The sequence below is a fragment of the Oncorhynchus masou genome, chromosome 28 (assembly GCF_036934945.1).
Source record: "Oncorhynchus masou masou isolate Uvic2021 chromosome 28, UVic_Omas_1.1, whole genome shotgun sequence".
In the NCBI taxonomy this organism is placed as follows: Eukaryota; Metazoa; Chordata; class Actinopteri; order Salmoniformes; family Salmonidae; genus Oncorhynchus; species Oncorhynchus masou.
This window is the reverse complement of record NC_088239.1, coordinates 2,435,697-2,452,621: the sequence shown is the minus strand read 5'-3', so window position 1 is coordinate 2,452,621 and position 16,925 is coordinate 2,435,697. Positions and strand designations below refer to the sequence as shown.

Genomic DNA, 16,925 nt, shown 5'->3' with positions numbered 1-16,925 from the left:
GTAGATCATAAAAACATTTCTTTAAAAAAAATGGTTTGAAATTGCGCACTTGAGTCATCCTATCCACTCAAAGAGGTGCCGAATGATCATGCATGGAAGTCGCACCGAACAGATTGTGAAGGTTCTCAACAATATGAACAGATTTCACACCATCTTGCATATATCTACAGTTCAACTTACCATGCTTTTCTGCTTTACCGTTCGATTCCATCCCAAATTGACCAGATCAGTCCAAAGTTGCAGCTGCGTAAACTCCCCCCAGCAAACGCTAAAGTCTAAGGGTCTCTATGGATAAATGCGAATAGCAAAGCGGTGATAAAAAGCAGTGCGCAAGTCTCGCACCATCAGTCCGCTACAAACTTCAGGCTGCTGATGAGATCTAGACAGTGCGTAGCGCTGTCAGTAACCTACAGCCAATACCAAGCAGCGCTGTCAGTAGCCTACAGACAATACCAAGCATGCGCCCTGACCTGCCGCGCAGTCAGTCCACACCAACAGCACAGCCACACCGGTCTGACGGGTCCTCATATTGACTCTGCAGCCTGGTCCACACCCTCGACATGGAGTTCGTGACATTGGGGACATTCTGATATGTTGTCCCATTCATATGTTTAGTTTCTCTGTGTGTCCGATAATGGTGATTGGCTGAGCTGTTGGAGGTCATGAATACCAAATTAATGCAGTAAAATACAGTATATGTTTATTTCCCAAATGTATCCGTTTTAAATACTTGTAATGATGGAGAATGAATACTATTTTTATCACTTATTAAAACAAGCCAGTCTTACGGAAAGGACAATGGTCTAAACCTGTAGGTCTGGTCTGTCTGACAGAGTGGATGTAATCCAGCACCATGGTTACTGAGTAACCTTGGATACATACTAAGTCACCTTGGTTACATACTAAGTCACCTTGGTTACATACTAAGTCACCTTGGTTACATACTGATTCACCATGGTTACATACTGAGTCACCATGGTTACATACTCAGTCAAACTGAGCAGAAGTATGTGCTAAAGCAACAGCTAACAACAGCACAACAGCAGGTGTTTGACGTCATACCTCGTCCATCAGACTCCAGCTGCAGTCAAATGACAAGGCATGTCTCAGCTGCAGTCAAATGACAAGGCATGTCTCAGCTACAGTCAAATGACAAGGCATGTCTCAGCTGCAGTCAAATGACAAGGCATGTCTCAGCTACAGTCAAATGACAAGGCATGTCTCAGCTACAGTCAAATGACAAGGCATGTCTCAGCTGCAGTCAAATGACAAGGCATGTCTCAGCTACAGTCAAATGACAAGGCATGTCTCAGCTACAGTCAAATGACAAGGCATGTCTCAGCTACAGTCAAATGACAAGGCATGTCTCAACTACAGTCAAATGACAAGGCATGTCTCAGCTACAGTCAAATGACAAGGCATGTCTCAGCTACAGTCAAATGACAAGGCATGTCTCAGCTGCAGTCAAATGACAAGGCATGTCTCAGCTGCAGTCAAATGACAAGGCATGTCTCAGCTGCAGTCAAATGACAAGGCATGTCTCAGCTGCAGTCAAATGACAAGGCATGTCTCAGCTACAGTCAAATGACAAGGCATGTCTCAGCTACAGTCAAATGACAAGGCATGTCTCAGCTGCAGTCAAATGACAAGGCATGTCTCAGCTACAATCAAATGACAAGGCATGTCTCAACTACAGTCAAATGACAAGGCATGTCTCAGCTGCAGTCAAATGACAAGGCATGTCTCAGCTACAGTCAAATGACAAGGCATGTCTCAGCTGCAGTCAAATGACAAGGCATGTCTCAGCTACAGTCAAATGACAAGGCATGTCTCAGCTACAGTCAAATGACAAGGCATGTTTCAGCTGCAGTCAAATGACAAGGCATGTCTCAGCTGCAGTCAAATGACAAGGCATGTCTCAGCTGCAGTCAAATCAAATCAAATCAAATTTTATTTGTCACATACACATGGTTAGCAGATGTTAATGTGAGTGTAGTGAAATGCTTGTGCTTCTAGTTCCGACAATGCAGTAATAACCAACAAGTAATCTAACTAACAATTCCTAAACTACTGTCTTATACACAGTGTAAGGGGATAAAGAATATGTACATAAGGATATATGGATGAGTGATGGTACAGAGCAGCATAGGCAAGATACAGTAGATGGTATCGAGTACAGTATATACGTATGCATATGAGATGAATAATGTAGGGTAAGTAACATTATATAAGGTAGCATTGTTTAAAGTGGCTAGTGATATATTTACATCATTTCCCATCAATTCCCGTTATTAAAGTGGCTGGAGTTGAGTCAGTGTCAGTGTGTTGGCAGCAGCCACTCAATGTTAGTGGTGGCTGTTTAACAGTCTGATGGCCTTGAGATAGAAGCTGTTTTTCAGTCTCTCGGTCCCAGCTTTGATGCACCTGTACTGACCTCGCCTTCTGGATGATAGCGGGGTGAACAGGCAGTGGCTCGGGTGGTTGATGTCCTTGATGATCTTTATGGCCTTCCTGTAACATCGGGTGGTGTAGGTGTCCTGGAGGGCAGGTAGTTTGCCCCCGGTGATGCGTTGTGCAGACCTCACTACCCTCTGGAGAGCCTTACGGTTGAGGGCGGAGCAGTTGCCGTACCAGGCGGTGATACAGCCCGCCAGGATGCTCTCGATTGTGCATCTGTAGAAGTTTGTGAGTGCTTTTGGTGACAAGCCAAATTTCTTCAGCCTCCTGAGGTTGAAGAGGCCCTGCTGCGCCTTCTTCACGATGCTGTCTGTGTGAGTGGACCAATTCAGTTTGTCTGTAATGTGCATGCCGAGGAACTTAAAACTTGCTACTCTCTCCACTACTGTTCCATCGATGTGGATACGGGGGTGTTCCCTCTGCTGTTTCCTGAAGTCCACAATCATCTCCTTAGTTTTGTTGACGTTGAGTGTGAGGTTATTTTCCTGACACCACACTCCGAGGGCCCTCACCTCCTCCCTGTAGGCCGTCTCGTCGTTGTTGGTAATCAAGCCTACCACTGTTGTGTCGTCCACAAACTTGATGATTGATTTGGAGGCGTGCGTGGCCACGCAGTCGTGGGTGAACAGGGAGTACAGGAGAGGGCTCAGAACGCACCCTTGTGGGGCCCCAGTGTTGAGGATCAGCGGGGAGGAGATGTTGTTACCTACCCTCACCACCTGGGGGCGGCCCGTCAGGAAGTCCAGTACCCAGTTGCACAGGGCGTGGTCGAGACCCAGGGTCTCGAGCTTGATGACGAGCTTGGAGGGTACTATGGTGTTGAATGCCGAGCTGTAGTCGATGAACAGCATTCTCACATAGGTATTCCTCTTGTCCAGATGGGTTAGGGCAGTGTGCAGTGTGGTTGAGATTGCATCGTCTGTGGACCTATTTGGGCGGTAAGCAAATTGGAGTGGGTCTAGGGTGTCAGGTAGGGTGGAGGTGATATGGTCCTTGACTAGTCTCTCAAAGCACTTCATGATGACGGAAGTGAGTGCTACGGGGCGGTAGTCGTTTAGCTCAGTTACCTTAGCTTTCTTGGGAACAGGAACAATGGTGGCCCTCTTGAAGCATGTGGGAACAGCAGACTGGTATAGGGATTGATTGAATATGTCCGTAAACACACCAGCCAGCTGGTCTGCGCATGCTCTGAGGGCGCGGCTGGGGATGCCGTCTGGGCCTGCAGCCTTGCGAGGGTTAACACGTTTAAATGTTTTACTCACCTCGGCTGCAGTGAAGGAGACACCGCATGTTTCCGTTGCAGGCCGTGTCAGTGGCACTGTACTGTCCTCAAAGCGGGCAAAAAAGTTATTTAGTCTGCCTGGGAGCAAGACATCCTGGTCCGTGACTGGGCTGGATTTCTTCCTGTAGTCCGTGATTGACTGTAGACCCTGCCACATGCCTCTTGTGTCTGAGCCGTTGAATTGGGATTCTACTTTGTCTCTGTACTGACGCTTAGCTTGTTTGATAGCCTTACGGAGGGAATAGCTGCACTGTTTGTATTCAGCCATGTTACCAGACACCTTGCCCTGATTGAAAGCAGTGGTTTGCGCTTTCAGTTTCACGCGAATGCTGCCATCAATCCACGGTTTCTGGTTAGGGAATGTTTTAATCGTTGCTATGGGAACGACATCTTCAACGCACGTTCTAATGAACTCGCACACCGAATCAGCGTATTCGTCAATGTTGTTATCTGACGCAATACGAAACATGTCCCAGTCCACGTGATGGAAGCAGTCTTGGAGTGTGGAGTCAGCTTGGTCGGACCAGCGTTGGACAGACCTCAGCGTGGGAGCTTCTTTTTTAAGTTTTTGTCTGTAGGCAGGTATCAGCAAAATGGAGTCGTGGTCAGCTTTTCCGAAAGGGGTGCGGGGCAGGGCCTTATATGCGTCGCGGAAGTTAGAGTAACAGTGATCCAAGGTTTTTCCACCCCTGGTTGCGCAATCGATATGCTGATAAAATTTAGGGAGTCTTGTTTTCAGATTAGCCTTGTTAAAATCCCCAGCAACAATGAATGCAGCCTCCGGATAAATGGTGTCCAGTTTGCAAAGAGTTAAATAAAGTTCGTTCAGAGCCATCGATGTGTCTGCTTGGGGGGGGGATATATACGGCTGTGATTATAATCGAAGAGAATTCTCTTGGTAGATAATGCGGTCTACATTTGATTGTGAGGAATTCTAAATCAGGTGAACAGAAGGATTTGAGTTCCTGTATGTTTCTTTCATCGCACCATGCCTCGTTGGCCATAAGGCATACACCCCACCCCTCTTCTTACCAGAAAGGTGTTTGTTTCTGTCGGCGCGATGCGTGGAGAAACCCGTTGGCTGCACCACTTCGGATAGCGTCTCTCCAGTGAGCCATGTTTCCGTGAAGCACAGAACGTTACAGTCTCTGATGTCCCTCTGGAATGCTACCCTTGCTCGGATTTCATCAACCTTGTTGTCAAGAGACTGGACATTGGCAAGAAGAATGCTAGGAAGTGGGGCACGATGTGCCCGTCTCCGTAGTCTGACCAGAAGACCGCCTCGTTTCCCTCTTTTTCGGAGTCGTTTTTTTGGGTCGCTGCATGCGATCCATTCCGTTGTCCTGTTTGTAAGGCAGAACACAGGATCCGCGTCGCGAAAAACATATTCTTGGTCATACTGATGTTGAGTTACATTTTTACATTTAAGTCATTTAGCAGACGCTCTTATCCAGAGCGACTTACAAATTGGTGAATTCACCTTCTGACATCCAGTGGAACAGCCACTTTACAATAGTGCATCTAAATCATTAAGGGGGGGGATGGTGAGAAGGATTACTTATCCTATCCTAGGTATTCCTTGAAGAGGTGGGGTTTCAGGTGTCTCCGGAAGGTGGTGATTGACTCCGCTGTCCTGGCGTCGTGAGGGAGTTTGTTCCACCATTGGGGGGCCAGAGCAGCGAACAGTTTTGACTGGGCTGAGCGGGAACTGTACTTCCTCAATGGTAGGGAGGCGAGCAGGCCAGAGGTGGATGAACGCAGTGCCCTTGCTTGGGTGTAGGGCCTGATCAGAGCCTGGAGGTACTGCGGTGCCGTTCCCCTCACAGCTCCGTATGCAAGCACCATGGTCTTGTAGCGGATGCGAGCTTCAACTGGAAGCCAGTGGAGAGAGCGGAGGAGCGGGGTGACGTGAGAGAACTTGGGAAGGTTGAACACCAGACGGGCTGCGGCGTTCTGGATGAGTTGTAGGGGCTTAATGGCACAGGCAGGGAGCCCAGCCAACAGCGAGTTGCAGTAATCCAGACGGGAGATGACAAGTGCCTGGATTAGGACCTGCGCCGCTTCCTGTGTGAGGCAGGGTCGTACTCTGCGGATGTTGTAGAGCATGAACCTACAGGAGCGGGCCACCGCCATGATGTTGGTTGAGAACGACAGGGTGTTGTCCAGGATCACGCCAAGGTTCTTAGCGCTCTGGGAGGAGGACACAATGGAGTTGTCAACCGTGATGGCGAGATCATGGAACGGGCAGTCCTTCCCCGGGAGGAAGAGCAGCTCCGTCTTGCCGAGGTTCAGCTTGAGGTGGTGATCCGTCATCCACACTGATATGTCTGCCAGACATGCAGAGATGCGATTCGCCACCTGGTCATCAGAAGGGGGAAAGGAGAAGATTAATTGTGTGTCGTCTGCATAGCAATGATAGGAGAGACCATGTGAGGTTATGACAGAGCCAAGTGACTTGGTGTATAGCGAGAATAGGAGAGGGCCTAGAACAGAGCCCTGGGGGACACCAGTGGTGAGAGCGCGTGGCGAGGAGACAGATTCTCGCCACGCCACCTGGTAGGAGCGACCTGTCAGGTAGGACGCAATCCAAGCGTGGGCCGCGCCGGAGATGCCCAACTCGGAGAGGGTGGAGAGGAGGATCTGATGGTTCACAGTATCGAAGGCAGCCGATAGGTCTAGAAGGATGAGAGCAGAGGAGAGAGAGTTAGCTTTAGCAGTGCGGAGCGCCTCCGTGATGCAGAGAAGAGCAGTCTCAGTTGAATGACTTGTCTTGAAACCTGACTGATTTGGATCAAGAAGGTCATTCTGAGAGAGATAGTGGGAGAGCTGGCCAAGGACGGCACGTTCAAGAGTTTTGGAGAGAAAAGAAAGAAGGGATACTGGTCTGTAGTTGTTGACATCGGAGGGATCGAGTGTAGGTTTTTTCAGAAGGGGTGCAACTCTCGCTCTCTTGAAGACGGAAGGGACGTAGCCAGCGGTCAGGGATGAGTTGATGAGCGAGGTGAGGTAAGGGAGAAGGTCCCCGGAAATGGTCTGGAGGAGAGAGGAGGGGATAGGGTCGAGCGGGCAGGTTGTTGGGCGGCCGGCCGTCACAAGAAGCGAGATTTCATCTGGAGAGAGAGGGGAGAAAGAGGTCAGAGCACAGGGTAGGGCAGTGTGAGCAGAACCAGCGGTGTCGTTTGACTTAGCAAACGAGGATCGGATGTCGTCGACCTTCTTCTCAAAATGGTTGACGAAGTCATCTGCAGAGAGGGAGGAGGGGGGAGGGGGAGGAGGATTCAGGAGGGAGGAAAAGGTGGCAAAGAGCTTCCTAGGGTTAGAGGCAGATGCTTGGAATTTAGAGTGGTAGAAAGTGGCTTTAGCAGCAGAGACAGAGGAGGAAAATGTAGAGAGGAGGGAGTGAAAGGATGCCAGGTCCGCAGGGAGGCGAGTTTTCCTCCATTTCCGCTCGGCTGCCCGGAGCTCTGTTCTGTGAGCTCGCAATGAGTCATCGAGCCACGGAGCGGGAGGGGAGGACCGAGCCGGCCTGGAGGATAGGGGACATAGAGAGTCAAAGGATGCAGAAAGGGAAGAGAGGAGGGTTGAGGAGGCAGAGTCAGGAGAAAGGTTGGAGAAGGTATGAGCAGAGGGAAGAGATGATAGGATGGAAGAGGAAAGAGTAGCGGGGGAGAGAGAGCGAAGGTTGGGACGGCGCGATACCATCCGAGTAGGGGCAGTGTGGGAAGTGTTGGATGAGAGCGAGAGGGAAAAGGATACAAGGTAGTGGTCGGAGACTTGGAGGGGAGTTGCAGTGAGGTTAGTGGAAGAACAGCATCTAGTAAAGATGAGGTCGAGCGTATTGCCTGCCTTGTGAGTAGGGGGGGAAGGTGAGAGGGTGAGGTCAAAAGAGGAGAGGAGTGGAAATGAGGAGGCAGAGAGGAATGAGTCAAAGGTAGACGTGGGGAGGTTAAAGTCGCCCAGGACTGTGAGAGGTGAGCCGTCCTCAGGAAAGGAGCTTATCAAGGCATCAAGCTCATTGATGAACTCTCCGAGGGAACCTGGGGGGCGATAAATGATAAGAATGTTAAGCTTGAAAGGGCTGGTAATTGTGACAGCATGGAATTCAAAGGAGGCGATAGATAGATGGGTAAGGGGAGAGAGAGAGAATGACCACTTGGGAGAGATGAGGATCCCGGTGCCACCACCCCGCTGACCAGAAGCTCTCGGGGTGTGCGAGAACACGTGGGCGGACGAAGAGAGAGCAGTAGGAGTAGCAGTGTTATCTGTGGTGATCCATGTTTCCGTCAGTGCCAGGAAGTCGAGGGACTGGAGGGAGGCATAGGCTGAGATGAACTCTGCCTTGTTGGCCGCAGATCGGCAGTTCCAGAGGCTACCGGAGACCAGGAACTCCACGTGGGTCGTGCGCGCTGGGACCACCAGATTAGGGTGGCCGCGGCCACGCGGTGTGGAGCGTTTGTATGGTCTGTGCAGAGAGGAGAGAACAGGGATAGATAGACACATAGTTAACAGGGTACAGAAGAGGCTACGCTAATGCAAAGGGGATTGGAATGACAAGTGGACTACACGTCTCGAATGTTCAGAAAGTTAAGCTTACGTAGCAAGAATCTTATTGACTAAAATGATTGAAATGATACGGTACTGCTGGAGTAGGCTAGCTGGTAGTGGCTGCAATGTTGACACTACACTAATCAAGTCGTTCCGTCGAGTGTGATAGTTTCTACAGTGCTGCTATTCGGGGGCTAGCTGGCTAGCTAGCAAGGTTGATTGCGTTCCGTTACTTTAAAAGAACGACAATAGCTGGCTGGCTAACCTAGAAAATCGCTCTAGGCTACACAATTGTCTTAGATACAAAGACGGCTATGTAGCTAGCTAGGATCAAACAAAACAAACCGTTGTACTGTAATAGTTACTACAGTGCTGCTATTCGGGGGCTAGCTGGCTAGCTACGTTAGAAGAACGACAATAGCTGGCCAGCTAACCTAGAAAATCGCTCTAGACTACACAATTGTCTTAGATACAAAGACGGCTATGTAGCTGGCTAGCTACGATCAAACAAATCAAACCGTTGTACTGTAATGAAGTGAAATGAAAATGTGATACTACCTGTGGAGCGACGGGAATGTTGACCGGGTAGTTGGAGTTCAATTCGGTAGAGGTTGGCTAGCTGTTGGCTAGCTAGCTAGCAGCATTTCCTACGTTAAGGACGACAAATAGCTGGCTAGCTAACCTCGGTAAATTAAGATAATCACTCTAAGTCTACACACTCTAAACTGCACAATTATCTTGGATACGAAGACAACTATGTAGCTAGCTGACACTACGCTAATCGAGTCGTTCAGTAGAGTGTAATAGTTTCTACAGTGCTAGTGGACAGTGGATGTTAGCTAGCTGCTTAGCTAGCTGCTGGGCAGATACGTTAGGACGACGAAATACGATAATTATGCAATTGTCGTTGATACAAAGACGGCTATGTAGCTGGCTAAGAAGAAATTGCTAAGATTAGGCAAATCAAACCGTTGTACTATAACGAAATGTAATGAAATGTAATGAAAAGTTATACTACCTGCGGACCGAAGTGTAGATGCGACCGCTCTTGGTTTCATCAGACCAGAGACGCTGATCTTATATACAGTAGTTCTTCTCGACTGTATGTAATGAAACCTAAGATGACCTGGGGTACTAATGAAAGAAATAACACGTAAAAAAACAAAAAACTGCATAGTTTCCAAGGACCGCGAAGCGAGGCGGCCATCTCTGTCGGCGCCGGAAGTACAATGACAAGTCATGCCTGTCTCAGCTACAGTCAAATGACAAGGCAGGCATGTCTCGGCTGCAGTGATTCGGGGTTAGGGGTAGGGTTGGGAAGGTTAAGGTTAGGGGTAGGGTTAAGGTTAGGGGTAGGGTTAAGGTTAGGGTTAGGAGTTAGGGGAAGGGTTAAGGTTAGGGTTAGGAGTTAGATTAAAGGGTTAGGGTTAGGTTTAGGGTTAGAGTTAGGGTTAGGGGTAGAGTCAGGAGTTAGATTAAAGGGTTAGGGTTAGGGGAAGGGTTAGGGTTAGGGTTAGGGTTAGGGTTAGGGGAAGGGTTAAGGTTAGGGTTAGGAGTTAGGTTAAAGGGTTAGGGTTAGGGTTAGGGGAAGGTTTATGGTTAGGGGAGGGGTTAGGTGAAAGGGTTAGGGTTAGGGGAAGGTTTATGGTTAGGGGAAGGGTTAGGGTTAGGGTTAGGAGTTAAATTAAAGGGTTAGGGTTAGGGTTAGGGGAAGGTTTAAGGTTAGGGTTAGGAGTTAGGTTAAAGGGTTAGGGTTAGGGGAAGGTTTATGGTTAGGGGAGGGGTTAGGGTTAGGGTTAGGAGTTAGATTAAAGGGTTAGGGTTAGGGGAAGGGTTAAGGTTAGGGTTAGGAGTTAGGCTAAAGGGTTAGGGTTAGGGGAAGGGGAAGGGTTAAGGTTAAGGTTAGGAGTTAGATTGAAGGGTTAGGGTTAGGGGAAGGGTTATGGTTAGGGGAGGGGTTTGGTTAAAGGGTTAGGGTTAGGGGAAGGTTTATGGTTAGGGTTAGGTTAGGTTAAAGGGTTAGGGTTAGTGGAAGGTTTATGGTTAGGGATAGGTTAGGTTAAAGGGTTAGGGTTAGTGGAAGGTTTATGGTTAGGGTTAGGTTAGGTTAAAGGGTTAGGGTTAGTGGAAGGTTTATGGTTAGGGGAAGGGTTAGGTTAAAGGGTTAGGGTTAGGGGAAGGTTTATGGTTAGGGGAAGGGTTAGGTTAAAGGGTTAGGGTTAGGGGAAGGTTTATGGTTAGGGGATGGGTTAGGTTAAAGGGTTAGGGTTAGGGGAAGGTTTATGGTTAGGGTTAGGAGTTAGGTTAAAGGGTTAGGGTTAGGGGAAGGTTTATGATTAGGGGAGGGGTTAGCTATCATGCTAAGTAGCTGTAAAGTTGTTAATCAGATAAAATGCTATAGTTGTCGGTGATGAGATTCAAACACACAACCTTTGGATTGTTAGTCACCCCCTTTTCATTTTTCCTTAATCAACCTTCAGTCTTATGTAACCATACTAAACATAACCTATCATACTAATTTCAGTGTCCCTGAATTTTGTTTACTATGTTACGGCTAGCCTTTGAGACCAGCCTGGCTGAGCTGTTTGTCACGGACATCCTCCACCTCACCCTCCTCTGTCGAGGAAAAGCTGTTTCACAACAGTCACAATAGACAGCTCTCTGAAAGTCTGTGACACGTGTCTGACACACCCTGTTTTAGACACACCAAAAATGCTTTAGGTGCACTGCATATAGTCCCTCCTCTCACAGTAGCCTATAAACTATGTAGCCTTATGAGCTTTTATTTTCATGAAGTCCCAATGTTCATAAACGGTTAATGACACACTGTCCTATTGTGAAGTAAGACGCCCAGTGTTTAATCATAGGGGAGGCAGCTAGAGTATGAGTAGGTCAGAGTGCCAGAACTGTTACACGTGTAGTAGGGTTAGAGGTTAGGGTTAGGGTTAGGGTTAGGGTTAAGAGGCCCAGTGTTTAATCATAGGGGAGGCAGCTAGAGTATGAGTAGGTCAGAGTGCCAGAACTGTTACCCGTGTAGTAGGGTTAGAGGTTAGGGTTAGGGTTAGGGTTAGGGTTAGGGTTAGTGCTAGAGTATGAGTAGGTCAGAGTGCCAGAACTGTTAATCGTGTAGTAGGGTTAGAGGTTAGGGTTAGGGTTAGGGTTAAGAGGCCCAGTGTTTAATCATAGGGGAGGCAGCTAGAGTATGAGTAGGTCAGAGTGCCAGAACTGTTACCCGTGTAGTAGGGTTAGAGGTTAGGGTTAGGGTTAGGGTTAGGGTTAAGAGGCCCAGTGTTTAATTTTACATTTTACATTTAAGTCATTTGGCAGACGCTCTTATCCAGAGCGACTTACAAATTGGTGAATTCACCTTATGACATCATAGGGGAGGCAGCTAGAGTATGAGTAGGTCAGAGTGCCAGAACTGTTACCCGTGTAGTAGGGTTAGAGGTTAGGGTTAGGGTTAGGGTTAGGGTTAGGGTTAGTGCTCGAGTATGAGTAGGTCAGAGTGCCAGAACTGTTACCCGTGTAGTAGGGTTAGAGGTTAGGGTTAGGGTTAGGGTTAGGGTTGGTGCTCGAGTATGAGTAGGTCAGAGTGCCAGAACTGTTACCCGTGTAGTAGGGTTAGGGTTAGGGTTAGAGGTTAGGGTTAGGGTTAGGGTTAGGGTTAGGGTTAGGGTTAGTGCTAGAGTATGAGTAGGTCAGAGTGCCAGAACTGTTACCCGTGTAGTAGGTGTGCTGGATCATGTTGGAAACCACAACAGCTGCAGAGAACATGCTCTCAAGTATGTCTTGATTCTACAATAGTTGATTCCTGCAAAATTCCTGCACTTTTAATCAAGCAAATAGATACAGAGAAGCAAGGTCCTACTTTCACACCTGGTTTGTTATTAAGGCACATGAAAGTTCACATGTTCGGGAAGGCATGTTCGGGAAGGCATGTTCAGGAAGGCATGTTCGAGAAGGCATGTTCGGGGAGATATGTTCGGGAAGACATGTTCGGGTATGCATGTTCGGGAAGGCATGTTCGGGAAGGCATGTTCGGGAAGATATGTTCGGGAAGACATGTTCGGGTATGCATGTTCGGGAAGGCATGTTCGGGAAGGCATGTTCGGGAAGGCATGTTTTTTTTTTGAATGTTTTAGAGAACATTCCTAGAACATTACAACATTTGAAATGAACTATGTTAGTAAACTGCTCTGTTGACTGACTGGTTAGTAGACTGACTGGTTAGACTGCTCTGTTGGCTGACTGGTTAGTAGACTGACTGGTCTGTAGACTGACTGGTTAGACTGCTCTGTTGGCTGACTGGTTAGTAGACTGCACTGTTGACTGACTGGTTAGACTGCTCTGTTGACTGACTGGTTAGACTGCACTGTTGACTGACTGGTTAGTAGACTGCACTGTTGACTGACTGGTTAGACTGCACTGTTGACTGACTGGTTAGTAGACTGCTCTGTTGACTGACTGGTTAGACTGCTCTGTTGACTGACTGGTTAGACTGCACTGTTGACTGACTGGTTAGTAGACTGCACTGTTGACTGACTGGTTAGTAGACTCTACTGTTGACTGACTGGATAGTAGACTGCACTGTTGACTGACTGGTTAGTAGACTGCACTGTTGACTGACTGGATAGTAGACTGCACTGTTGACTGACTGGTTAGTAGACTGCACTGTTGACTGACTGGTTAGTAGACCGCACTGTTGACTGACTGGTTAGTAGACTGATCTGCTGACTGACTGATTAGTAGACTGCACTGTTGACTGACTGGTTAGTAGACTGATCTGTTGACTGACTGGTTAGTAGACTGCACTGTTGACTGACTGGTTAGTAGACTGATCTGTTGACTGTCTGGTTAGTAGACTGTCTGTTAGTAGACTGTCTGGTTAGTAGACTGTCTGGTTAGTAGACTGTCTGGTTAGTAGACTGGTCTGTTGACTGACTGGTTAGTAGACTGATCTGTTGACTGTCTGGTTAGTAGACTGTCTGGTTAGTAGACTGTCTGGTTAGTAGACTGTCTGTTAGTAGACTGTCTGGTTAGTAGACTGTCTGGTTAGTAGACTGGTCTGTTGACTGACTGGTTAGTAGACTGATCTGTAGACTGACTGGTTAGTAGACTGTCTGGTCTGTTGACTGTCTGGTTAGTAGACTGGTCTGTTGACTGACTGGTTAGTAGACTGTCTGGTCTGTTGACTGTCTGGTTAGTAGACTGGTCTGTTGACTGACTGGTTAGTAGACTGATCTGTTGACTGACTGTTTTGAGTTGGTTCTGACCGGAGGGCGACCAGGTGCGGTCGTGTCCAGTCTGTGGGTGATGTTCAGCTGTTGCTTCTGCTTTAGAGGTCACCTTCGAGGTGAGAGACTGCTGACAATATGAATATTGACTTTGACCATTATATAGTGTCCAGACTGCTCGTCCGCGTGCACCATCGCACGCATGTTGATTTTGTCAACCGACAACAGAAGCGATCAGGACATGCAGGTTAAAATATCAAAATGAACTCTGAACCAATTATATTAATTAGGGGCAGGTCGAAAAGCATTAAACATTTGTCAATTTATCCATCTAGTTGCTGTTGCTGTTTTTTCTCAATGATCGCCTATGAAAAGCCAACTGACGTTTACTCCTGAGATGCTGATATGTTGCACCCTCGACAACTACTGTGAGTATTATTATTTGACCCTGCTGGTCATCTATGAACATTTGAACATCTTGGCCATGTTCTGTTATAAACTCCACCCGGCACAGCCAGAAGAGGACTGGCCACCCCTGACAGCCTGGTTCCTCTCTAGGTTTCTTCCTAGGTTCTGGCCTTTCTAGGGAGTTTTTCCGAGCCACAGTGCTTCTACACCTGCATTGCTTGCTGTTTGGGGTTTTAGGCTGGGTTTCTGTACAGCACTTTGTGATATCAGCTGATGTAAGAAGGGCTATATAAATAAATCATCATCTACCTGTTCACTACACCTGGACCATGTTGGGTCACCTACCTGTTCACTACACCTGGACCATGTTGGGTCACCTACCTGTTCACTAAACCTGAACCATGGTGGGTCACCTACCTGTTCACTACACCTGGACCATGTTGGGTCACCTACCTGTTCACTACACCTGGACCATGTTGGGTCACCTACCTGTTCACTACACCTGGACCATGGGGGGTCACCTACCTGTTCACTACACCTGGACCATGGGGGGTCACCTACCTGTTCACTACACCTGGACCATGGGGGGTCACCTACCTGTTCACTACACCTGGACCATGGGGGGTCACCTACCTGTTCACTACACCTGGACCATGGTGGGTCACCTACCTGTTCACTACACCTGGACCATGGTGGGTCACCTACCTGTTCACTACACCTGGACCATGTTGGGTCACCTACCTGTTCACTAAACCTGAACCATGGTGGGTCACCTACCTGTTCACTACACCTGGACCATGTTGGGTCACCTACCTGTTCACTACACCTGGACCATGGGGGGTCACCTACCTGTTCACTACACCTGGACCATGGTGGGTCACCTACCTGTTCACTACACCTGGACCATGGTGGGTCACCTACCTGTTCACTACACCTGGACCATGGTGGGTCACCTACCTGTTCACTACACCTGAACCATGTTGGGTCACCTACCTGTTCACTACACCTGGACCATGGTGGGTCACCTACCTGTTCACTACACCTGGACCATGTTGGGTCACCTACCTGTTCACTACACCTGGACCATGGGGGGTCACCTACCTGTTCACTACACCTGGACCATGGTGGGTCACCTACCTGTTCACTACACCTGGACCATGGTGGGTCACCTACCTGTTCACTACACCTGAACCATGGTGGGTCACCTACCTGTTCACAACACCTGAACGATGGTGGGTCACCTACCTGTTCACTACACCTGGACCATGGTGGGTCACCTACCTGTTCACTAAACCTGAACCATGGTGGGTCACCTACCTGTTCACTACACCTGGACCATGTTGGGTCACCTACCTGTTCACTACACCTGGACCATGTTGGGTCACCTACCTGTTCACTAAACCTGAACCATGGTGGGTCACCTACCTGTTCACTACACCTGGACCATGTTGGGTCACCTACCTGTTCACTACACCTGGACCATGGGGGGTCACCTACCTGTTCACTACACCTGGACCATGGTGGGTCACCTACCTGTTCACTACACCTGGACCATGGTGGGTCACCTACCTGTTCACTACACCTGGACCATGGTGGGTCACCTACCTGTTCACTACACCTGGACCATGGTGGGTCACCTACCTGTTCACTACACCTGAACCATGTTGGGTCACCTACCTGTTCACTACACCTGGACCATGGTGGGTCACCTACCTGTTCACTACACCAGGACCATGGGGGGTCACCTACCTGTTCACTACACCTGGACCATGGTGGGTCACCTACCTGTTCACTACACCTGGACCATGGGGGGTCACCTACCTGTTCACTACACCTGGACCATGTTGGGTCACCTACCTGTTCACTACACCTGGACGATGGGGGGTCACCTACCTGTTCACTACACCTGGACCATGGTGGGTCACCTACCTGTTCACTACACCTGGACCATGGTGGGTCACCTACCTGTTCATTACACCTGGACCATGGGGGGTCACCTACCTGTTCACTACACCTGGACCATGGTGGGTCACCTACCTGTTCACTACACCTGGACCATGGTGGGTCACCTACCTGTTCACTACACCTGGACCATGGTGGGTCACCTACCTGTTCACTACACCTGGACCATGGTGGGTCAACTACCTGTTCACTACACCTGAACCATGGTGGGTCACCTACCTGTTCACTACACCTGGACCATGGTGGGTCACCTACCTGTTCACTACACCTGGACCATGGTGGGTCACCTACCTGTTCACTACACCTGGACCATGGTGGGTCACCTACCTGTTCACTACACCTGGACCATGGTGGGTCACCTACCTGTTCACTACACCTGGACCATGGTGGGTCACCTACCTGTTCACTACACCTGGACCATGGTGGGTCAACTACCTGTTCACTACACCTGAACCATGGTGGGTCACCTACCTGTTCACTACACCTGGACCATGGTGGGTCACCTACCTGTTCACTACACCTGGACCATGGTGGGTCACCTACCTGTTCACTACACCTGGACCATGGTGGGTCACCTACCTGTTCACTACACCTGGACCATGTTGGGTCACCTACCTGTTCACTACACCTGGACCATGGTGGGTCACCTACCTGTTCACTACACCTGAGAACCATGGTGGGTCACCTACCTGTTCACTACACCTGAACCACGGTGGGTCACCTACCTGTTCACTACACCTGGACCATGGTGGGTCACCTACCAGTTCACTACACCTGAAACATGGTGGGTCACCTACCTGTTCACTACACCTGGACCATGGTGGGTCACCTACCTGTTCACTACACCTGGACCATAGTGGGTCACCTACCTGTTCACTACACCTGAACCATGGTGGGTCATCTACCTGTTCACTACACCTGAGAACCATGGTGGGTCACCTACCTGTTCACTACACCTGAACCATGGTGGGTCATCTACCAGTTCACTACACCTGAAACATGGTGGGTCACCTACCTGTTCACTACACCTGGACCAT

At 49.0% G+C, this 16,925-nt stretch overlaps 1 protein-coding gene across 1 annotated transcript in view; it reads right to left on the bottom strand.

Moving 5' to 3' along the window:
- The window catches only part of plcd1a (phospholipase C, delta 1a), an 85,435-nt gene extending 84,916 nt beyond the window's left edge, over positions 1-519 (bottom strand). The window contains exon 1 of the mRNA XM_064941128.1: positions 181-519. Within this exon, the coding sequence (XP_064797200.1) occupies positions 181-211 (31 nt within the window). The 5' untranslated portion in view covers positions 212-519. The remainder of the gene's footprint in view (positions 1-180) is intronic.
- Positions 520-16,925: the final 16,406 nt, after the last annotated feature.